The sequence below is a fragment of the Egretta garzetta genome, unplaced genomic scaffold, assembly GCF_000687185.1.
Source record: "Egretta garzetta isolate BGI_Z169 unplaced genomic scaffold, ASM68718v1 scaffold43, whole genome shotgun sequence".
In the NCBI taxonomy this organism is placed as follows: domain Eukaryota; kingdom Metazoa; phylum Chordata; class Aves; order Pelecaniformes; family Ardeidae; genus Egretta; species Egretta garzetta.
Window position 1 is genome coordinate 57,120 of NW_009259047.1, and position 9,889 is coordinate 67,008.

General features: G+C 49.3%; 1 protein-coding gene across 1 annotated transcript in view; it reads right to left on the reverse strand.

The window, feature by feature from the left end:
- The window catches only part of LRRC8C (leucine rich repeat containing 8 VRAC subunit C), a 5,028-nt gene extending 2,665 nt beyond the window's left edge, over positions 1-2,363 (reverse strand). The window contains exon 1 of the mRNA XM_009635078.2: positions 2,225-2,363. Within this exon, the coding sequence (XP_009633373.1) occupies positions 2,225-2,362 (138 nt within the window). The 5' untranslated portion in view covers position 2,363. The remainder of the gene's footprint in view (positions 1-2,224) is intronic.
- Positions 2,364-9,889: the final 7,526 nt, after the last annotated feature.

Sequence of the window (9,889 nt, forward strand, 5' to 3'; positions counted from 1 at the left end):
CTCCCCAGAGGCAGAGTGCTCTTGCCAGGTGTATTCATCCTGGCTACACCATGTTCAGAGATAGCTTAGGCTTGAAAGCAGCATAACTGCATTCATGTGGCTGTACACTCACGCTGTGATGGCTCATCACACTGAAAACGGCTGACAAAGAGCTAATGTGGGCATATCTATGCTGGGACATTATTAATCTTCAGTCTTAATAAAGACAGATAGGGATAAGGGAGAACTGACGGCCTTTGCGTGCGTGTGCGCATGGACATCACTTTTATTCAGTTTCTCATACACATACCTATGTCCTCATACCACACACCTGTGGGAGAAAAAGTAGCTCAGTCCTTGAGTCTGTCTATAATGCAAAAATAAGCAACTTCCTTAATTTGGGCTGGCCATCCATGTTGGCAAACTGAGGTCAGATCACCTCTGGTTTAACTTGGGATAACAGTGTCGGTTCAGTGCAAGGCTCCCTATAGGTCTGAACTTAAAATGCTAATCCACATGATAAGCCAAGGAGCTCTGTTATTTGCCCTGAATGACTAACTGGGGTTAGCCCAACCTAAGAATGTGTGTGCAGTGTAGATGTATCCTTTGACATCATGGCACTAAGTATAGGGTATGCACCAAGAGCTACCAATACCAGATCCTCCTTGATGATCCACCCTGGTGCAGGGAGATGCTGAGACGAGACCACATGTGTTTTGAACATATCAGTGCCATAACTGTTGACACGTCAAAAACTCCCGCAGTTAATCTTTGGCTGTTAATGCTATTCTGATACACACCATTACTTACACCCTGGATTCATGACTCTGGCAGTAAGTTGGATTAAAAAAAAAAAAATCACCTGCTATTTGCAGTATTTCCACACATTATTTTCCAGTGTGCTTCATCCAACCAAGCAGGTAAACTTAAAAATAATAGGTGTTCTACGTTGTGTGCTTAAGCAAACACTTAGCTACTGATGCAGAATTCAGCCCTATATAAAGAGATTTTCAAACATGGACATCATATCTTTTCAACGGAAAACACTTGAAATTGGAGAATATGGGCTAAACTACAGTTGATTTCCCATGGAACTTAGGACATAGTATGTGAAAATCTTGTGCCATGTAAGAGAGCAAATACCCCTGAAATACGAGCTCTGTCAATGTGTCCCTTTAGCTCCATTTCTAAGTCATGCCAAGAAACACAAGATCCATGTTTGAACTAGTACTATAACTTTCTATTTTTGTGGAGTCCACCCCAAACAGTACTTTCCATTTCTTTTCAGCTTTTGGTTCTTTAGCAAAATGTAACTAACAGTGATTGACAGTAGTGTCAATCATTTGCAGGCAAGCATCCTCAGAGATGCTTTGGAATGGAAGAGGCATAATATTAGTTGTGGTAATAAAATAAGCACATTCATTTCAAATCTCTTTGAAGGACAGAGCATTGCCCAGAAAAAAGGAGACTGGGGGGAGACCTTATTGCTCCCTACAACTGCCTGACAGGAGGGGGGACCCAGGGGGGGTCAGTCTCTGTTCCCAAGTAGTGGGCGATGGGATGAGGGGAAATGGCCTCAAGTTGTGCCAGGGCAGGTTTAGGTTGGACATTAGGAAATATTTCTTCCCCAAAAGGGCTGTCAAGCACTGGAAGGGGCTGCCCAGGGAAGGGGTCGAGTCCCCATCCCTGGGGGGATTTAAAAGCCATGTAGCTGTGGTGCTTAGGGACATGGTTTAGTGGTGGGATGGCAGGGTTAGGTTAATAGTTGGACTTGATGACCTTACAGGTCTTTTCCAACCTAAATGATTCTATGATAGAAACGGAAAGAATATTAACATTTGCCAAATCAAGAAAAACAGAAATTACAAAATTACATTTTTCAGACTTCGAAACAGAAAAATGGTAATGAATAAGAACTTAAGTCGATCATCTCTTTTGTTAGGTCCAACTGTGGTGAGAACAGGCATCCAGGCACGAGCCAAACCAACAGCTCTTATCTTAGCTGGCACCGCTCCATCAACTCTAGCGCAACTTTGCTGATTTACAGCTGCTACAAGTCTGGTCTGTGTTATTTGATGTTGCTACCTAAATAGCTTTAATCCCAGGCCCAGCAAATTTTTGCTTTGTTCATGGTGAACCCAAGAGATAAAACAAGACGTGACACCATCCTCCCGAGGACCTTGTTTGCGATGTTCTTTCAGCACCCCTGAGAGCACCTGCCTCGCCTCCATCCTGTTTGATTTACCTGTAATGTGCACCCAAACACGCCGATCATCAGCATGGCGACGGAGAGATAGTCTGTGAACACATCCCACCATGGCTTCAGCACCCTGAACGCCGGCTGCTGCTCCGAGAACTGGCGAAACTCGGTCACGGGAATCATCGTCCTGCAAAAGAGTAAGACCAGTGCTCAGCTTCCTGCAGCCCATACCCCTCAGTCTGTGCAAGAAAGTACTTCTGTGAGGTTTGAAAAAAAATCTGATCTGGAAATGAGAAGCCCAGGACACAGCATAAAAGTTCCCAGTGACCGGCCAAGGGGTCCCTGTGACACCCCGCCTCAGAAGAGGGACGCTCGTGCTGCCCCCCTGCAGCTCCTGCGAGGAAGGGAGAGCAGGACCGGGATCCCGTCCACGCAGGCAGGCAAATCCCTCTCTGTACCAACTCCCACCGTATCTGATGGGTCAATGAGGCCTTCTGAACCCCTGGAAATCAGCCCGTTCTGTAGACAAGAGACATTCAGCTTTATACACGTTAGCCTTGATCTCAAAGGTCCGGCTAAAATGCTTGTCCAGCACTCAAATTTCCCAGGCCCTTTTAGCCATCGTGTTTCATTCGCTTCCATTTTATCCATAATGGTTTCAGGGATGCTTTGGAATATTTGTGTGCATACTCACTGCAGTTTTAAACCTACTATGTTGTGAGTGCAAGTTGCTGAAGTGCTTTAGCTAACCAAAACTACAAGCAGGTCGAGGGCTTTATCTTCGCCTCAGATGTCGAGGCTTACGCCATCACCTCCTCTGAAAAATCGGCGAACACGTGAGCACATACAGGCAAAGCAACTGGTTTGAAAGCCTACAGCATATTGTGTAACTGAATCCCTGAGGCAAAACCAGTACTGAAACTCCCCAGTTAAGTTACGATGGAATGATAAATTTGCATGGGAATGGAAAAAAACCACTCTCAAGAGCCATTTACAAAATTTGTTCTTTAACTAATATTGTAAATGCTCACCACAATCACTTCATATCACTGTAATATTGGAAGAGTCTATAACCGTGATTCAGCTGAGCGCTGGGGCCCATTAGTGTGGGTTTTGTGCCATCCAGCTGGGCGCAGGCTTAGTGATAAGCACGCACTTGCTGATACGCTGCCCAGGGACTTAAGGGATTCCGAGCCAGGGATCCGGCAGGGAAAGATTCAGGCCTTAACGCCTGCAACTCATCACAAGTATACGGCCATCCCAAGAATTTACAGTGGACTGCCACTACACCGGCGTGGAAAGATGCTCAGTTTGACACCTTCTCAGGGACTGCCGTGCCTCTGCTTGCCCAGCTGGTCCTCAGGAGGTACCACAGTCCCCAAAGGCACAAGGTGACGTCTGTAAATGAACTTGGGTTAGCAGCTGGGCTGGGGCTTTGCCGCTTTCGGAGTGGGTAGCATAAAAACTTCTTCACCCTTGCTCCCTGCTCCCCTCTCCTGCAACCCTTCCATGTTGCTTTCAGCACTACTCGGCCAGACAGGAGAATCTCTCAGCCTCTTGCCCTCCTAAAAGCCATCCCCAGGATGCATGCCACAACGCCACACGGAATCGCACACACCCCCCGGACAGCTGACGATCCCCAAGAGGAAGGCAGACTGTCCTCTCCAGCACCTGCAAATGAATAGCCCATCGGTGAAAACGATGGCAACGCAAGCCTGGCTTCACGCAGCCGGGCTGGAGGCTCGGACGCAGCGTCCGCGCCAGCAGGCCTGAATCGCTGCAGTGGTGGCGAAGGAATGCGGCGCTCGTTATTAAATTACACGCAGCCAGGAGCCACGGTTCTGATTTCTGTGTGTCCGTCTTGCAAACGCTCAGCAGGCACAGCAGGGAAGGTAACACCTCTACAGCTCGGGTAGCTGCAAACCTTTGCTGCCTTTCACTTTTCGTTGAGAAATACTGATGGAAAAAATGGATCTCATAAAGCTGCACCGGGCACCTCTAACGTAAGGGCATGCCCAGCGCTCCTTCAGCTGAACCTGGGGAGGGGAAACTCTCTGCTGGCAGCGCCCAGCGGCGCCTGAGCACCCATGAGTGTCCAGCATGGCGGAGGTTTTTGCAGAAGTACAGACAATTTGAGTGTCAGAAAAGACACAATCATGTTTCTGAACATCACGCACCCATCTCTCTTCCACACCTGCATGCCTTTCCCTGCCATTGGTAAGGAGTTACCCTCCTCTTTTTGATTCCCATGTAAAACGTGGGTGACTGGCAATAGCTGCTGGTAAGCTTTAAAAAATTATTCTTCTCTCAAGCATTGAAAAACATAGAAAATTCCTAAAGGAATAATATACCAATACAAACGTTAGCTAATCAGTTGCCATGCAACAGTCCTGTGCAAAGCTTTGGAACACGCACACCGCCACCGGCTCAGGTTTTGAGGCCAGTTAGCTGACTGGAATGCCACTGGTACACCCAAGAATACGTATCAACAGATTGCTTTAAAATCACGAGGGTTTGACATTTTCTTCCCCCCTCTCCCCACCCCTCCCTTAATAATGGCTTATGGGTTCTTTTTCATCTTCTGATGCCACAGCCTCTAGGGGTCCTATTTGTAAGGTTTTTCACAGAATCATAGAATCCCAGGTTGGAAGGGACCTCAAGGATCATCTGGTCCAACCTTTCTGGGCAAGAGCACAGTCTAGACAAGACGGCCCAGCACCCCATCCAGCTGCGCCTTGAAAGTGTCCAGCATGGCGGAGGTTTTTGCAGAAGTACAGACAATTTGAGTGTCAGAAAAGACACAATCATGTTTCTGGCAGTGGATCCTCCTAAGAAAACACGAGTGCTCGCATGCACCAGAACACGTGGAGACCCAGCTCTCCCTGGTTCAATGTCTAAGCAACTCTGGATCTGAGCCATGGTGTTACAAAAGTCGGCAGCGCTGAAACAGGGGCAGCGCCTGACAGCAGATGGGACAGGAAACTATCTTGCAAATTAGTGTGCAGGGACAGCTTTTGAGACCAAAAATTAATTTGGCTGTTGCATTTGATAGGTTTCGCTCTGTATTTTTAGGGGCCTTTGTTGTATTATATTTTTGCTTTATTTCTTCTAAGCGATGTGTGGGGAATTCAGACGCAGGCAGATAGTTCCTGGCACCACAAATACGTGCTGCTCTGCTCCCTCGTTCCCTTTAGAGGCTGCTGTTGGCGTAGTGTGACTCCTCATTAGTAGAGCGCACATACTGTTACCCTGGTTAATGGGCCAAGCAGGGGGAGACCTGCATACAGAAAGCCTCTCTCAGCCACGCAAGAAAAGCCATCTGTGAAGGAGGAAGGTTTGCAGTCCAACACCAGACATCAAAATCTGTCTGCCACTTTTGTTTTTCTTCATCATTAGAAAAAGAAAACAAACGTTTCTGAGTGATGGCAATGGTACTGCACATAGTAATGGTAAATAAACCGTCTGATGACAGATGGGATTTTTTTAACTTCAGGAAAAAAAAACATTTGCAAGAAGGTTTAAATGGAGACGTGGGATACCTGTTTTCCAACATCCTTTGGAGAAGCTTCTCCCCTGCACTCGTAGTGGAGGGAAAACTCTGGGAAGAAGTGCAGAGAAGCCTAGGGATACCAGCGCTGCTGGTATCTGCATTCAGAACAGAGTGACACAAAACCACTTTTTATTTGTCTCCCTCTTCCCTCTGGCTTCTTCTCCATTCTGTCCTGTCCAGTGACTGAAAGGACATCTATTAGCAGTGGCTCTGGGGCCTCAGAAAAGACACAGCAGGTCCACGCGGCTCAGAGCAATTCTAAAAACCCCCTCCTGGCCGTGGCTGGAGTCCAGCTCTTCCCCAGCGCTACACCCAAAGCCGCGCCACGGCTGGACTCATTTATAACCACGCACGAACCGGGTCTGTACAAAATAAAGTGATTCAGTCAATCGTGAGTTTAAGCAAGTCAAACCAGGGATGCTGAGAAGTCGCACTGCGGCCCAAATCACAGTGATCTCCGGGACAGCACACCATCTGCTGCAGGTTCTGATCTCTCCTTATCGCAAGGAGATAGACGAAAAGGAGTTCAACATTTCAGCTGGTGAAAACTAAGAGAGCATTACTAATTTCAGTTCACTCACATTCAAAATCCTATTTAATGGCATGATACATCATAGCTGAAAGATGGAGTCTTACTTATGTTAAATACTATTCTAACCTGGTCTAGGAAATATTAAATTCTAAAGATTGGATCATTTTTTCAATTAAAATCAGAACTTGTTCTCTTTTTTCTCTTTTGCATTTCTAATAATCCTCAGTCTCTAGAGAAAAGAACACCATACATGAAATAAATCATCTGGTATTCAGCTACCAGAAGGAAATAAAAAGGAATTTGGATGAAAAAGGTTGTACTGGCTGTTAAGCAGCGATGCAGAAAGGGGCTGAGGATTTGCCAGATTAAAAAAAAAACCAAACAAAAACAAGTAAATAAAAAAACCAACAAAACTGAGGGGAGAGAAATTAGTAGGGGGTTTTATTATGACTTCAAAATTTCTAGGAAATAAAGAAAACTTGATGAGTGAAAGTGAATACGTGATAATAAAATGAAATCCTGGAATCCAGGTACAAGGAAGGTGTGATACTCCAGCAGAAAAACTAACTCCAGGAATCGGCTAACGCATGGGTGACCAGGAGCAAGGCATGGCGACTTAACATGACCTAAAAGAGCTAAGCAGACTAAGCAGATCCAAGTCAGAGAGAAAAGTACTGGAAACAAATTGGACTTGCTAAATCAAGAGACTGAATCAAAGGATGATCGTGAAATGGCCACGCTGTGGGGCAAACCAGGTCCTCAGCAATTGGCCTTCATCAGAGGGAAGAAAGGGGAGCGGTGGGGACAGTTTGGGAGCGATGACGGCTCTTGCCAGTGTGGCTAAAGAGAAAAACGAGGATGTTTTACAAATGGGGCAATCCGCATGACGTGCGCCGCAGAATATAAAGGAAATTAATGAATTCACTTCCTGCCCACTGGTGGCTCGGAGGACGCTCGGGCGGGCAGCCCGGGGGACGTTTCTGGGCAGGGACCACCTTTGCAGCACCGGTGCCCCCGGGCAGTGGCTGAACCTCCGCTGCCAGCGCTGTGTCAGCAGGGCCTCTGCGCGAACGGGCACGGCGACGCCGATGAGCATGGGTTCCAGCTGTAGCTGTAGCTGCCCTACCTCCACCAGCAACAGCAACCCAATGGCCCAGCCCTCCCCAGCCATGGCACGGCATGCCCGGGCTGGCTGGGGCTCTCCGGCGGTGCTAGCACGGCCAGCAAAGCCCTGGGGACAAAGCCCTGGCCTCGGCTGAACGCTTCGCAAGTGGATGCCGTGCGCTGCTCCCCGCGGCGGCTTCATGCCCACCGAGCCCCTGTCACCTGCCTTGCAGCAGCGCATGGGGGACCCCAGTCAGAGCCAGGGCCCACCATGCCTGACGGGCAAACGCTCGGGGGCATCGCGGTTTACGCACTCGACCTGCCCGAGATGTGCGTGATACACCCCCTCGTCAAGCTGTATTCATCCTGCACCTTGAGAGACGCTTTACAAAGGAAAAAGCATGTTAATACTCAGAGAAGTGCCCCTCTGGTACAATCCCAGACAAAACCTCTTTGGGCTTCTAGCAGCTTCCACGCTCCAGCTATCGCTAGGTGACGGTTGCTATTTTTAAGCAGATTCTCCAAGAGAATTCATTCAATTCTCTTCATTCATTTTTACGGAGTGTAACTGCGTGGCTTGGCACCAGCCCTCAGCAGCAGCAGCCGCTCCCGCCCTGCCCCACCTCAGCTTCCAAGGCACCGTGGGTAGAGAGACCGCAATTAAAAAAAAAAGCACGCTGAGTGAAATGGAAAAGAGGAGGGGAGAGGCCCTGCCTTTACCTCACCCGTGGCAGATCCTCTCGTGCACATTCCTCACTGAGACGGACCCCCAGCAGCTCCCACCGCGCAAGATGGCCCCCGGGCTGCCTGCACGCCGCGCTGTCGGGAAAGCTGACGACTGGTCCGCGCCCTTCGGTGGGCCACCCTCGGCATCGGCCGCTGACACCAGCCAGCCTGTGGCCCAGCTGTGGCCCCCTTGCCCAGCGAAGCCCAAAGGCCTGTCCCTGCACCGCGCTGACCCTCCTGCGACAGAGAAGCGGCGTCACTGCGGCTCCGCGTGCTGTAGGCGGGAGACCAGGACTTGCCAGAGCGGCGTTCGCCAAGCCCCAGGCGTTATTCACCACAAGTCGAGCCCTCTGCTGTTTTACTCTTCCAGCAGTAGCCGCTCAATCATGCTGCCATGCGTTGAAGCAATGACTGTCATCCATTGCTTGTTTTTGGGGAATGACCACAGGCACACGCCAGAGTTGGGGCCCCTGGGTGCCAGACAGGCAATTAACATCCAGATTTTTTTGGTTGGTAGGGTCAGGGTATGGAATAACACACCAGAGGGAAAAGGAGGAGGAATGGAGCAGGAGGAGAAAGGCAACGCTGCAGTAGTAGCGACGTCGACAACTGGGAATTGTAAAAAGTTGGTGAGATTTCTGAAGCTGACTAGAAAAGTTGTCTAAATGATTAGGCAGCTGACACGTAACCGCATTTCCCTGGCATCGCACCAGCCCTCCTCAGGAGTAGGACCAGCACCACCGCCTCCTGAGAGGGGCAGAGTCCAAGCAAGTCCCAGATGTTATGGACACGGCCCTGACCCTCCCACAGGGAAGGAGCCTTCCCCTCAGCACGAGGGGCCGTGGGCTGGTGGCCACAGGGCCACGACCGCAGCCCAGCCGAGTACGCTGGGAAGGGTCAAGGCTGAGATGTCCTCAAGAGGCAATTCAGACTGGGACTGCTTGGTCTTTCACACCAGAGATCTACTGAAAAGGAGAAAGTGCTGGGCTAGGCAAAACCCGCCCTCCCGGCTGTTTTAAACATACTGCATGCGTTAGGATAAATTACGAAATGCCTTTTGGGAATAGTGCTGCGAGTAGGTCTCTGGGCTGGTTCCCATACGTGATGTATTGCATATTCATCTTCATTACAGGAACAGAGCGCGGCGCATATTTAACACACGACGAGCTTGCGACCTGGTTGCAGGGAGCGCTGCGGGCCACGCGTGCGGGGGCTGCGCTCCCGTGGGCTTTGCTTTGCACAGGGCATGGCACTGCACACCCTAAACACCACAGCCCGCTGGCCTCGCTTGTAAACATTTATTATCCTGCATAAATACCATGAAGTCGCTTTTCAGGTGGTTGCGTGCTGTCTGGCCCTGGCCACCCCGGGCCAGGAGCTGAAGTTAAGCTCAGCACAGGGCCTGAGGCTGCACTGAAAAGCAGAATTTTGTGTTGTTCTTTTGCCTGATCTGGAACTGCACACTGAGACAGTTAAATAAGCAGGGATGAGGGAGTTTTGCAGCCAGGTTCACGGTGATGTATTCTTAAATGCTCAATTTAAACAAAATCACTGGTCGACGCAGGGCCCCAGCGCTTCGGGCCACAATCTCCTCTAGCTGGGGCTGACAGGCACAGCCTGGCATGAAAGTGGCTCGGTACGACCATCACCAGTCATATTTTCTGTTGATTGTAACTTTGCCAAATTTATATTTTCTGGTGGGATTGGGTCCCCAAAATGACTGTAAGGAAAAACCTGTCTAATTTAAAACAAAACTTAAATGAGGGTCTAGCCAGCAATCGCGCAAACCATTTCTAGA